Raw genomic sequence first — 14,592 nt, 5'->3', positions numbered from 1 at the left:
AAGGAAGAAAGAAAGAAAGAAAGAAAGAAAGAAAGAAAGAAAGAAAGAAAGAAAGAAAGAAAGAAAGAGAGAAAGAACTGGATGGGAGAGCCTCCATTACTTACTATAAGTGTGACCTTTACTTATAAAAGTGTGACTTTTAAAAAAGTTACTTAACATCTTTGAGCCTCAATTTCCCTATCTCTAGAATGGATGTAATAAAAACTATAGTACCTACTTCACGGGGTTGTTAAGAGGAACAGGTGAGATAATAGATACGATTTGCTTCCTAGCTTTGCTGACCAGGTCCAATAAAAATTTGTTATCTAATCTCAACAGTTTCTTCAGGGTTGCATAAAAATTCTTGTGATTTTCTAATTGACGCTTCATCTCATTCCCCAGAGAAGCTATTCTCCAAATGTCATCTCTCAAGATACCAGCCTATACTCCTGCATCTCTCAGAAGAGGATCTTGCCTCAGAGTTTAACTGAGAATATAAGCTCTTTGAGGGCAAAGTTATTTCATTCCTCTTTATTCTCCCAGTCCTTAGTACAATGTCTGATACAGAGTAAGCTCTTAATAGATATGTATTAAATTTAATTGAATTGTATTTGAACCTTAAAGTGACCTATTAATTTCAGTTATTATAGTGATGTTGAAATCATCTCCAGGAAAGCTGGTGGCCACCACACAGGGAGTGGATAAAGTCTATTGATATTTCAGTCTTAAAAACATCCTTCAAATAATTTGAGGATGTTGAAGTACAGATGGTTTTGAGAATTCCTTTAAACTAGAATAATTGTTCCAGGAATGTCTTTAATCATATCACATGAGAAAGATTTGTGGGTAGTAGAGATGATATAGCAAGGGAAAGATCTGCAGAGAAATGGAGAACCTTTCCAAAGGGAAAACTTACTCTTCCCCAGCATTGGGGCAGAGCATACGGTAGTTCAGAGATGTTTAGTAAAGATATGTGTTAAATAATTGAGACTTCAAAGAAAATGCAAGATGGCAGAGAACCAGATTAAGAAGCTAAATGACAGACATATGACCTGCTGACTCAAGCAATAGGAGAGAAATTGTAGGACAGGGGAAGAAAGACTGGCTTTTCAAACTCTAGTCTGATAAAAATAGGCTTCTCATATCAAATGGAGTAAAAGCCTATATTTTTCAGAGCTTTGTAACTTACTAAATGAAATGACAATAATTAGGAGGCACTAGATGGACAAGAAAAGGGATGAGGCTTTGGTCATTGGGTGGGCTTATGAGATAAGCTCTGCCACTGGTTTGGACTGGTTCTGACTATTCCTTTAATGCAAAAGCTCCTTCTCTTTCTTTCATTCAATACTGATGTTTGAAGTTTCCAGCTGGCCACTATGTGGCAGATAGAGGGCATGATGTGCCTGTGCAAAGCTAGGTATGGGGCTAATTCATGTATTCTTTCTTTCCTTGACCCAACATGGATGTGTATCTATTTGAGATGGACATGAGTATAAGAAGTCCAGAGGGTTCTGAGACCTTTTTGTCCGAGCTACCTAGCAGCAAAAGAAAAAATCTCAGCAGTTCTTCTAAAACTCTTGAAGAAGTCAACCATTAAAATAAAAAAGCCCAAGCCAAGATTCTTTTTGCCTAATAATATGTACTAACTAGGAGTTATTTGAGCAGTGCAGAGATAAAGTGAAGTATGGAATACCTTTTCAGTAACCCCATGTACTACTTTGTGTTTGAATGAAGTATCAGCCTCTCAAGTGACTAAAACTGTAGCTGTGATTCCTTATGTCTTGTCACTACATGTTTTGAGTCTTTTGTCTTTTAATATTTCTTTTGTGTGTAAGAAACAAATAACCTTTCATACATGAATCAGATTGTATCACTATTCAGTAATAGCTTTCTATTCCTCCTCCCCCAATCTAGGCTTTGGGGAAATCCTAGACATTAGCCACAACCTGAACTTTAAGCAATTTCTCTCCAGGGTATCAGGGTGAGAGACCTAAGAAGCAAAAGAGTGTGAGAAAAGTGAGTGTACCCTTCCTATAATTAGAGGCTAGGCTTCTCCAGGACTAAATCTTACCCAATCCATACACATAGGTCCCGAGCTGAAAGGTGACCCTCAGAGAAAGGGAATGGGGCTCCCTGGGCTCAGCATCAATTCTTAATGAAAGATTTGGATTTATGTTATTTTCATTTTATATATATATATGTGTGTGTGTGTGTGTGTGTGTGTGTGTGTGCCTAGAACGATGATGTCACTTAAGAGGCACTTAGTAAATGCTTATTGACTAAAGCAAAACAGGAAAAAAAAATTGAAACTTTTTTCAATCTTAATTAATGAAATTAGCAATAAGAGATTACATTTTACACATTGGTTGAGAGTTACCAGGAGCTTTTTATACATTTGTGGCACACACGTTATTTTATTTTTATGCAAAATAATACTGGATATTTTAAATGAAGTCATCTATTTACCCGATTCCTACATGGCTATGCTTCATTTTTTGTACTTTTAAAAATAATGGTTATTATGAATTATGAAAGAAAATATTACCTTTGATTTTGCAGTGGTCCTTTTTGCCAGTATTTTGCCAAGGAAATTATTCTTTTAATGGACTTTTCAAAACATGATGAAGGTTTGAAGGTAAGTGAAAAATTATTCTTTTCTCCCTTAATGTTGTTTGGTGGTTTTGACATCACACCTTTTCCAGTAGTTACATTAACAGAAGTCTCCCAAGTGAATGGGAATAAAGCTTTTGTAGAATGTCTCCACAGTGAGTGGTGTAAAAGTAGCCATTCCATCCAGAGAGCTATTTTATTTAATGCAACCTGAATTGCTTTTTCAAGTTCCTGGTGGGTCATGTTGTGAATGGTAGAGCTGTTAAAAAATAGAGCCTTGCTGAATTCTCCTCCAGAAACACTCAGCATCTTCCCAGGGCTTTCTATGGCTTGAGAAAGGTTGTTTGGATGCTGTGCAAATGTCAGCAGCAGATTAAATATATCCCAGCCAGCCTTCTGTAAATTATTCCCCAAAGCTTCTAAGGATAGAGCAATCACCATTTTCAACTTAGCCCCACTTTCTGGGCTGTTCTGAGACAGTATTTCATTCCAAAAAAGTACCATTTTGTAAAGTCTTTCCCATTTTGTATCCCAAAGCCAACGATGGGAGGAATTCATATTAGAATTTAAAAAGTTCACCTGGCTAGTGAGGTTGTTTATTGGCACCAAACAATCAAGAACTTCTCCCATTAGAGTTTTAGCATCTATGGATAAAGTTTGGGTTGTATTTTTTAGAGCTAATACAAGATGCTCCAGCTCTACAGAATGGTTTTTTGAATTTATTATAAACACAGCAATTTCTTCTACAATCTCAGAAATGTTTTTAGATTGGCTTAGATATGAAAAGGAACTAGTTGATATATTCAGAGGTCTGAATTCTTTGGAAATAATGGGTTTAATATTAAGAGTCCAAGAGGTGACATCCAGCAATGGCTTCAGCAGGATTTCTACTTCCTGATAACTTAAAGGCTCTAAATTCCTCATAGAAGTTATACCATCTACCACATTGTGAACAGCTTCTTGCAAAAAAGAGTAGAGCATGTCAAGGGAATTTAACTTCCCCTTTGTCATGGAAATGAAGCGAGTTTCTAAAATAGAGGCCACTTGAGCTGAGACTTTCTTAGCTAGATGAAGGAATTTAACCATGGCATCTATTGATTGTGAAAGATCTCTTAATTTCTTGATGTCCTGCAACAAAGTGGTCAAAGCCTGAGACATTTCCAAGAAACCTTCTGGAATATCCTTTTCTCCCTGGGCAATTATATCTAATAATCGCTTGGTTATTTCTATTGCCTTTCTTTCTTTTGAAGGGAAAACATTACCTACAAAGGTCACTAATTCTGTTAAATTAGTGAGAACAACTTGGAGTGTAGAGGAAAAAGCATGCAGATCCTTAATATGATAACTAAAGATAATATCCATGAGGCTGACTATTTTTGCTGAATTTTTTCTCACAAGTTGAACTGCAGAGTCAAGATCTTCATTGAGCTCTAAAAGGTCCTCAAAATTATTCATCTTGGACAGCAAATGAGTCTTATTTATACCCAGCTCGGCATCATTTCCAATGTCCTTTCTTATAGGAGTAGCTCTTAAAATAACATGAACTAAATCTCTGATGAACTTGAGCTTATGTTGAGTATCAAAGTAAGATTCATCATCTTCTAATGTGAAGGAGTCTTTGATTAGATCATAAATGTTTTCTCTTAAACTAGAAGAGTTGCTGGGTAACCTGCCTTCTTTCTTCAGGTAAGTAAATGGATCCAGTTTCAAAAGCTCTAAAATTTTGTCCTCTGGAGCAATACTGTAAAAATGATAAGAAAAATATTAAAATATAGTCAAAATCTTCAAAAGACTTCAACAAAGGTATGTATTCCAGAAAGGAGGTAGCCAGTCATGTACCAAGAATGAGAGACAATATTTAGACATCCTAAGTGCTACATTAATATATCCAAGTTATTAAAAGAACCAGAGAAAGGCTTCTAGCTCATTGGGTTACCTCTCCATGGAGGATTTATGGAAAGATAAAGACAAGAACTTCAGAACATTTGGAGGACTGCTAACTTCATTCATGGCTGGAGCAGCCCTACTGATAAGATCACATCCATCTAAGAAGCTTAAAAATGGTTCAAATGATCTGAATCACATGAATAATGAAATTATTTAAGTATCTGATTTCCAGCCTTATAAACAGAAGATAATCTTTAAATTAACTGCTAAAATGATCATTTGTAAGAGGTTTTTATTTAAACTAAAATGTTTTGCTGTTAAAAATAGTAATAATAATTTCATTAGAAATGGGTCAATGGTAAAATGATGGCCTTGCCTTATTCCCCTATAATGTCTCTAGGATTTCACCCCAAAGAATAGCATGAAGTGCTTTCCAAAGAAATCATATTCCTCCCCTATAAACTGAAGTTTATTTCACTATTTTATAAAAGGGTGCAAAATAATTGTATAGAATCTAAATATGGGATAATTATTGAAAATTTTTAAGTGGGCCCATCAATTTCAAACTAAAAGGACCAACTCCTTCTTTTTGGATATTATGGATTACTTAGAAGGATTAATAGATGTCATCTAGTTCAACTTCCATATTTGACAAATAAACAGAGACACAATGAGGTAAGGTAATAGTGTTAATAATATTGTACGGTTTACTATTTATAAGTGAACTATATATTTATAAATGGATAGCATTCATTGTGATACATATGTGTGTGTGTGTGTGTAGAGAGAGAACACTGATCTCATCTAACTATAGTATTTTAAGTGTTATTTATAAGTATTGTACAGTTTCAAAGAATTAGTCAAATCAAAAATTACTTGGAAGAAGGTTTGAGAATAATTGGTTTATCCTTCCAGAATTTCAAAAGACACCTTCAAAAGAAAAAGATTAAACTGTGGGTGCATAAAGGACAATAAGATCATTTTTCTTTCTCATTTCAAGCCATGTATTACAATGACTTCACTTGAATGAAGTTTTGATTTTGCTTCCCCCATTCATTAATGGAAAGTCAAGATAACTATTGGGTTTCTAGTTTCTATACTTTTTAAAAATCTAGATCTTTGATTTTATAAAGTAAAAGTAGATTGAGAGAGGGAACTCCTCTGTAATTCATTCTTACAAAGTAACTTGCCTGGAATTATAAACTGGTATGGATGAGAGGAAGGACTTGAGCAAATACTTGTCTGCCTGACAAGTCTTCCTAACTCAGGGTCATGTTCACTGACTACTTTGCCATGTCGTCCCATTGCTAAATATAAATGTAAAATTAAACTTCTGTTTTTTGAAGGGAAGAACTCATTTTTGAGCTCCACATCAAGTTACATTAGATAATAATAATAATTTTTAAACAAGGGAAAAGTCCGAATGAACAATAACAAAGTCTCTAGAGTTAAGAATGACAGATTTGCTGGGCAGCTAAGGCTCACCAAAATTATGTAACCTTACATTTTTGACAAAACAAAATCCCCTCATGTAAAATTCATTAGTGAATAGACAATCAAGTTTAGTGTAACAACTCAGGTATTGCAATTTAAACAGACTTCACCAAAAAAAAATCTGTTCCATAAAATATAACAGAGAAAATCATACCCCTACTCACCTTATCTCACCCATTATGTCTGTATATATGTCTTTCAACAGGACAAATATTTTGTTCTCAAAATTTCCCTTTGGTGGAAAGAAGAATTTGAGAAAAAACTGCTTGAACAGTTCCATTGTGCTGTGTGAGTGGAGAGAGAGATTTCCCTTATTATTTTCAAACTGTGTATAGTTAAATACCAGATCAATAAAGTCCCTTATTAGAAGGTCAGTGTCATTTGAATGCAGGGCTGCTTCCAGAGAACTCCAAGCAAAGTTATTGATTGCACTAATCAGGCTGTTTTCAAAAAGAAATTGAGCATCAGAGAAATTAGTTTGTTTTTTTAGGTTTAACAAATGAGCAACACGTGTAATAGTAATGTTTCCTTCTCTAGAAACGTTCTTGAAGTATTCTAGAAAGTCTGTAATATCACCAATATTCAATGCCCCAGCATGAGGGGAACTTTCATTGGTCAAAGCAAGGATCAATGTATTTATTATTGTAAAGAAATTTCCATTTGTGTATTCATGGAGCAGGTCTCTAGTAACTAATACTAGGTCTTCAAGGAGTCTAGTCCCATATAGAAATGAGGAATTAAATTGTTTCAAAGAATAGGAAAGTGGCAATGTTGTATTTTGATCAGCCAGTGATTTTATTATTTGGATTCCTTGTTTGACTGAAGAGAATATATGCCTAATACTAAAATTCTTCCATAGGTCTTGCACAGATCTCTCTGTCTCAAACCACAGGGCTTCAAGGTTGCCAATAATGTGACTAGTCTTACCAAAACTTAGTAAAACTTTTAAGAGATCATTAATTTGATTTGCTATTGAGGATAAATGCATTAAAGGAGATAGAAAGAAAGTCATATTTTCCACACCAGAACTAGAGACTAGTTTTGTCCACCTCTTCCAGTCCATGATAGTTTTGTTTAGAACTGATGTTTCTTTGTCCACATTCCAGTGTTGAATCTTGTTCAGACCTGTTAACTGTTTCAAAATATCTTTAACTGACAAAGCCTTTGTGAAGTTCCTTTTTTTTAGCTTCTCTATGACTCTCAAAGCAATCCATTTCCCCGGGACTACTGCACAATGTATGGAGTCATTAGCATTGCTTGATTTTCCAGAAGATAGGATGTAGGGTGATAGCTTGTACCAAAACCCTTGAAGCTCCTTCAGAAGTGAGTTATTGACATGGAGGACCTCAGAAAAATGTATAAGAATAGAATTCCATGCAGCTACTTCATGAAAGAAACAGTATACCTTGTGAGTCGTTTCTATCCTTACACTCTCATTTGAACATTGTAAATCATCTTCCAAAGGCATCAGCTGGAGGTGATGAAAAAGTTCAGCCATCTTGCTATACAACAAAGGGTGCACAGACTTGTGTGCATTACACTTTTCCACTACCATATCCTTGTGAAATTGTAGAGTTGGATGGCTTGAGCACCAAGTTACAGGGAAGCAACTTAAAGCTTCTGCAGCAATATTTGGTTTATCTATAACCAATTCTGTTATGTCCAAAAGGCCTTTTATGGCACTTGCAAAGTCTTCTTTAGTGACATTGGAGATGCTACCTCCATGAACCAATGCAAAATTGTAGACTTCCAGTAGGGCCTCTGTAATGTTCCTATGAGCTATTCTCTGTAAAAGTCTCACTCCATCAGGAAGCACATAATATGCATCTACTACAGCATCAACTTCATCTTTAGGAAACAAGCGTGAGAGTTGCCACAGGTGGTTAACATTCCAAGAATGGGAGCTGTGTACAAAAGTTTCCATTAATCCAACTACTAAATCAATCCCCAAATTTCCATCCTCTAAAGCACTGATATTCTTTAAAAAATCCCTAAGGCTCCCACTAATTTGTTCAAGTTGATCTACCAAGAGCTCTATGTCTACATTCTTGAGGTTATGTATCAAAGTGCTGACCTTCTTCAAAACTTTCATATTCCCTGAATTTTGTGGAATGTTAGGAAGAATAGATGGCAATAAGGAATTCATCACATCCCTTGCCAGTTGAATATCAAGACCTATTGCTTTCATAACTGCATGGATTGGCAAATTCTGCAAATCGTGGGACAAATTAAAAGCAAAATAACTGCCTAAATTTTGAATTGAATCACCTAGCAGGTTAGCACTTTTTTCCTTTGGTAAATTCGTAAACACCTTTAAAACTTTTCCAATGTCAGATGAATTGTTTTCTAAGATTTTAATAGTAATATTTTTCACAAGTTTTTGAATTTCCCTGAAGAATGTTACCGATTGTCGCCATACAATTTGGAACTGGTTAGGAGAGTTATCTGACTTTTCTAAGGCTCTCATGATTAATTCAGTAAAATTTTTCCAGCTTATGTCAGATGAAAATTCTAAGGTTCTTGTTAAATTATTGATAATTACTCTGATTTGGTCTTCTGAATTATTTAAAATCATTAATATAAAGTCAAGCATTGGTATCTTTTCTTTTTCAAACAATGAAGTAATTGCAACTTTTGCAACGTTAGTTACATGTCTAAAGTAAACATCCAAACAATGCAAATCGGAATTATTCAAAGAACAGAGAGGTTTTGTTGAACTTAATATGAAGGTAACAAAATCTAACATCTTTCTCACTTTGATTTTTGTGTTGTTGATATTTCTGGCAGATAAAAACAATTCTAAAAAGTCCTGTGAGTAGCCAAATGAAATAGTATTATATCTGCCACCTAGATTTTTAATTATATCTATCCATGCAGTACAACCTTCTAGTCTACTAATTATATCTTCAGAGGTTAAAATGGATTTTAAAATTGCCAACACACTTAATAATTTTTGTGATGTATTTTTCGAAGCTAAATCACTTTCCATACCTAAATTGGTAGCATTCTGTAAAATGCCAGCACAAGACAATAAATCTTGGTTATAGGATATATTTCTAAAGAATCTTATTGTCTCTTGTAAAACAGTGAAGGCAGTTTCATATTGTTCTGCAGAGACCATTAGAGAATCCCTGTCTATATTTCCTGTTGTATTGTTTAGCTCCATGAAAACTTCAAACAGTGAGTAAAAAAACATTCTGCTAATATTAATATTTAATGGAGATTCTTTTAATTTGAGCACTTCATTTTCCACTCTCAAAAGAGATTTCTCTACTTCTGCTGTATTTAGTGATTTCATGATGGCTACTGAACTGTCTAGCATGGATAAAAGACCAATAAGGGCATTCCAATTTTGAGTATCATCACCTTGAACTATATTTTTTAATAAACTTTTGATTAGTGTTATAGAAACATGACCAGGATACATTCTCTGGCATGTTTCAAAATGTTCAAAACTATTCCCAATTTCTGAAGAAAGTTCCCTGAGGCCAATCTGGAGAGAAGGAAAAAATTTAGAATCAAACTTTAAAACTTGAGACACTGCACCCCAGATTTCAAACCACACTTGGACCCATGAAAAGGTACACTGCATAGCTAAAGATTCATTAATGAAAATATTTTCTGTTAGATTTGAAAGCATTTGGATCCAAGGAAGGATAAGGGAATTTCTCACATCCATTGACCCATTCAAAGATAGAAGCCTGTCATCCAAACCAAAGCATTGGTTATTCAAGTGTCCTTCTACTGATTTGTTGAAAAGTTGATTCAGATAGTGAAGTAATGATACCCGAAAATTCTTATCTTTTATGAGCAACTGTTTCAGACTCCACAGAGTTGCATGTATCATTTTTGTTTCTTGGCCTTCCTTAAGGATAAGGGATTTGACTTGAAGTTCCAGATAGTTATAAACTGAAAAGAGTTTTTCACAAAGTGATTCTTCTGAGATTTGATCAAGAAAGCTTGTAACTTCAGAGAGAAATTCAAAAGCTTTGCTCATGTCTTGAAAATTAAACTCCTTGATAATAGCAGAAATGCTTTTGGAAATTTTAATAAAAAAAGTTGACAAAGACTCATTACTCTGCAAACTGGAGATGAACTGATAAATGACTTGGTAAATTGAAGAATATAATCGAAGAAGTACAACTGAATCTTTGTCCTGAAAGACATTTTGATAGATTTGAGTCAAAATGTTTTCCAAGTACTGTTTTTGAGAAACAGAAAATGATGAGGAAAGCATAGATATGTTGTGTAGGGCATAAACTGTATTCAGGGTTGCAGTGACTTGTTCTTGCTTAACTAATCCAAGCTCATGGAGACTATTTATGACAATTTCACTTAAATGTACAAAATCCAAGTTTAAATTTTCTGATGCAGATAAATTACGGAAATGCAGAGAAAAGTTGAAGTTTTTTCCAAGGACTCTCTGATTTCCTGGAATGGACAAATTTAAAAGAGTTGATAAAGTTTCCAATTTGTCCTTTTCTCTCTTGGGGATGCCATACATCCATAGTTCTAAAAGCTTAGGATTAATTTCATAAAGTATTAATTCCAAGAGTCTCAAAAATCTTTCATATTCATTCCTTTTCCAGAGGCTTGAAACAACTTGTATTTTCTCTATAACCTCCTTACTAAATTCAGAAAATTTCTGAGTATTAAGAGATGGTTCAGCCTCTGAACTTCTAGAAGTATTCATCCACCAAACAGTCTTATTCCATATAACTTCAGTGAGGCTTGCAAGGTTCTGGAACGTGGTCTGATTGGATGAAACCAAAGACCCAGGCAGTACCATTTTTTCCACAGAGTCTACAAAGGATAGCCAAAAGTTTGTCACTTCATCTTCATAAGTATGTGACTTCTTTTCCATCTTCAGAAAATCCTTGCTATACATCAAAATCCTGAAATATTAAAATAAAAGGTTTTTTAGAGCACCAACCAATAATGTTATCAAGTTTCAAATATATTTATAGCAACACAGAAATGAATTTCCATACACTTATCTTCCTTGTAACAGATAAGAATTTTTGTAAATATTTTAGTTGCTTACCTTTAGTTTAAATCCTTTTGCCATTAAAGAAAACAATTATTTGAAAGTTATTTTAAAATAGCAGAGCTTATTTTTTTTATGTCCAAAGTAATAAGGTACCACTTTAAAATATTGGTAAGTTTTTCATTCCATTGAAACAATAAGAATCGATTCTTCAATGATTCTTAGGACTTGTTGTTGTTAAGCTATTCTCAGGAGAAAGCTCTCACTTCTGTGATATCCATACCAAGTTTGTTGATATTCAGGGAATAAGTTAATCTTTTCTATAATTGTCTATATAGTCACTGTACAGCAAGGTGTCAAACTCAGGGCACACACACAGAGTCCACAAAACTCCCAATGCAGCCACAAACCAGATCAAAATGTAATTGGGAAATTTTTAACAAATAATTAAAAATACAATGCAACATAGACTATGTTAATTTTTCAGTTGCCTAAGTAAATATGTGGCCTTGCAGGGACCCATTTTTATTTGAGTTTAAAGCTATAGGGTACAGGGCAGTGTATACCTCTAAGTTTAATCTTCTATATTAAAACTACTGGCTTTGATGATCATGTATATCCCTAAAAAAGTTCTTTTTAATCTTACAAAATCAGACCATTTTATCTAACCAACAGTTCTTCATCTCCAAAAGCAATCATGGGAAGTCCTTGAAGATGAATAATGAAAACTTACCTAGACACCGACATCCTGGGAGATTTCAGCAAATTTTTCAGAAACACATAGTAAGTATCAGTGATGGCTTTCCAGTCCAGTTTTGCTCCCTTACAAGGGGATTTTTCAGAAGTAGCTAGATGGTAAAGTAATTTCAGAATTTGACTTTTAACATGGAGAACAACAGCAAATACCTAGAGTAAAAGGTGTAGGATTGCTTTCCTTCTGCCAGAGAAATCTAATGTACTAAAAATAGAAATGTTAAAAATCTCTGGGAAAGTCTGGAAAAGTTCTTTACAGACTGGATTACAATTCTATATGGTTATAACATCATGACTGTGTCCGTGTGAATGATCTGATCTGTGCTATTTACATGAGACATATTTATTTACCTCACTTACAAAGATGGGCCTAGTCATATACCACACTGCTATAGTCTGTTAATAGGACTGAATTCAGGAACTTATCTAGACTGTTTTGCATTGCAAATGTAGCCCCTTCTATTAGCATTTTCTATATAATACTAAGCAAAACTTCCTCTTCAATTACCCTCTTACTCCAAAATAACAGTAATAAGTCTTTTGTCATGTGACTCATTGACACATACATTTAATTCTAGTCAATTCTGGAAAGAGTTCTTAACCTGAGGTCTGTGTACTTGTTTGTGTGTTTACTTATGTAAGCGGTTCAATATAATTGATTTTCTTTGTTATTCTATGTATTTTATTTTATGCAATCAAAAATAATATTCAGAGAAGAAATTTTCAGGCTTGATCAGACTGCCCCAAGGAGGTATGCTTAGTAATTGTTAGTTTACTAAATTTAACTTTCTAATTATGCATAAAAATTATTCAGAGAGATATCATTCATTCTCTTTCTTGGAGGGGATGGTCCAGGTTTGTAATTTCATTAGTGTAGGGAACACCTCTTATGAAAATTGTTTCCTCCAATGGAAATCAGCAACTCTTAATATAGTTAATAATCTTAAAGATTTGCATAGGACTTTGAGAGGCTAAATGATTTATTCATGGTCATGCTGTTTTGTATCATGGGCAAGACACACAGTTCTTCCTGATTCCAAGAATAGGCCATTATTGAATACACCATGTCTCCACTCATAGTCCCATTTTTATGGAAGAGCACAATGGCTCAAATAGATTAAATTACTTGCCCAAGGTCACATGAGTTATAATCCACAGAGCCAGGGCTTAAATCTAGCATAGATTTAGAGTGGAATGAAACTTCAGAGATCAACTGGTCCAACCCCTCCATTTTCCAGATGATGAAAGTGAAGTTGAATGAGGATAAGTGATTTATCCAAGGTCATATAATTAATAAGCAACAGGACTAAATTTTGAACCCAAGAATACAGGCTTCAAATTTAGCCTTTTTTCTACCATATTCTTTCCCACCAAATATCAAAACATTTCCATGTTAAAATCTGATCTGCTTTTCAGCTTACCAGATGGACCTCTTCGGAAATTTTCTTGCTTATTCACATAATGAGCAACTTCACATGTTTTCCTGAGAAATTCTATTAAGTTTTTCCAGGAGTTATTTTGCTCTAGAGCAAATTGGCCTTCTTCCAATATATGGAAAACCCTAAAAATTAAACAGAACTCTTATAAGGCAATCAAATTAATGATAGCTTTATAAATAAAGGTGTTGTGTTATAATCACTACCATTTGAATTTAATCATTACCTTCCCTTATCCTCATTGTCTGAATAAACATTAATTTGGCTATGGCCAGTACAATAAAAACAAGGCACTTTGTTCATGGTGATTTAGATGTCTATATATTTATGTGAGAATAGCTCTATATCATTTGTCTTCATACTCCCAGCAGTCATTTAATAAATGTTTGATGAATTAATGAATAAGGAAATGCTTCATGAAAAAAATGTGGCATTTGAAGAAAACATAGGAGAATTGGTGGGAATTCAGTAGTTGAAAATCCAAAGGAAGGATGTTCTAGGTTAAAAGGACAAAGGCTATTTAGGAAACATCATATAATCAGTTTGACAAAAAGATGGGATGTATTCAAATGAATAGCTGGAGATATGGCTGGAATAGCAAGCTGTGGAAAAGCTTCCATATTATGGAAAGCTTTGAATACCATACTGAACTGAAACCTGTGGAAGCATATATTAAAAAATTCTTATTTAATTCAATTAAACATTTTAAGAAATAAATATTTCTCCACTCTGAAGTCTTCATCATCATCATCATTATGCCCACCATGAACAGGCATTTATAAAGGACCTACTATATACCAGGCACTAATACTAAATGCTAGGGATGAAAAGACCAAAATATTACCCCTATCCTCTAAGGAACTCACCTTCTATTAAGGGCAATAATATGCAAACAAGATGTATGCAGAGAAAATGATCAGTAATCAGAGAAGGAAGACAGAAAGATTAAGGAGAACTGGGAAAGTTCTATTAAAGAAACTCAAACTTGAACTGAGACTTGAAGGGGTCTAGACAAAGATGAGGAGGAAGAGAATTTTAGACGAGGGGAACAACTAGTGAAAAATGCCTTCCATATTTTCTCCCTGTTCTTAGATCTAACCCCTTTCTTTTAGGAAAATATATAAAAGGTAAAAGAACAGAAGCTAAGGGGCTGGTGGTAACCAAACAGAGAAATACCTTGTGCCTAGTTAAGACCTTTGTATTTCTCCTTTCCTTGAAGGAATTAGAGTTATGGTGTATTTAAGGGTAGGACCCTTCTCCCCCTCCCCTCCCTCCCATTTCCTGAAGAGTTTAACATAGGGGTTTCTTAAGATTTTTTTGTATCATGAACCCATTTGGCAGTCTGGTCTATGAACCTCTTTCCAGAACAATGTTTTTAAAAAATTGGAGGAAATGCTAAGTTTCAGTTAAAGGTTAGAGAAAATAAATAATTTTTCCCTATTCAAG

General features: G+C 34.3%; 1 protein-coding gene across 1 annotated transcript in view; it reads right to left on the bottom strand.

The window, feature by feature from the left end:
- ABCA13 (ATP binding cassette subfamily A member 13) overlaps positions 1–14,592 on the bottom strand; it is a 513,785-nt gene that overhangs the window by 391,490 nt on the left and 107,703 nt on the right. The window contains exons 15-18 of the mRNA XM_069084494.1: positions 13,132–13,271; positions 11,691–11,805; positions 6,135–10,865; positions 2,525–4,330 (exon numbers count right to left, since the gene is read on the bottom strand). Coding sequence (XP_068940595.1) covers positions 2,525–4,330; positions 6,135–10,865; positions 11,691–11,805; positions 13,132–13,271 — 6,792 coding nt within the window. The remainder of the gene's footprint in view (positions 1–2,524; positions 4,331–6,134; positions 10,866–11,690; positions 11,806–13,131; positions 13,272–14,592) is intronic.

The sequence above is a fragment of the Petaurus breviceps genome, unplaced genomic scaffold (genome assembly GCF_028583685.1).
Source record: "Petaurus breviceps papuanus isolate PSGF00001 unplaced genomic scaffold, PetGlider_PUasm1.0 174, whole genome shotgun sequence".
In the NCBI taxonomy this organism is placed as follows: domain Eukaryota; kingdom Metazoa; phylum Chordata; class Mammalia; order Diprotodontia; family Petauridae; genus Petaurus; species Petaurus breviceps.
Note: the sequence above shows the minus strand (reverse complement) of the source record. Positions and strands in the feature narration are given on the sequence as shown.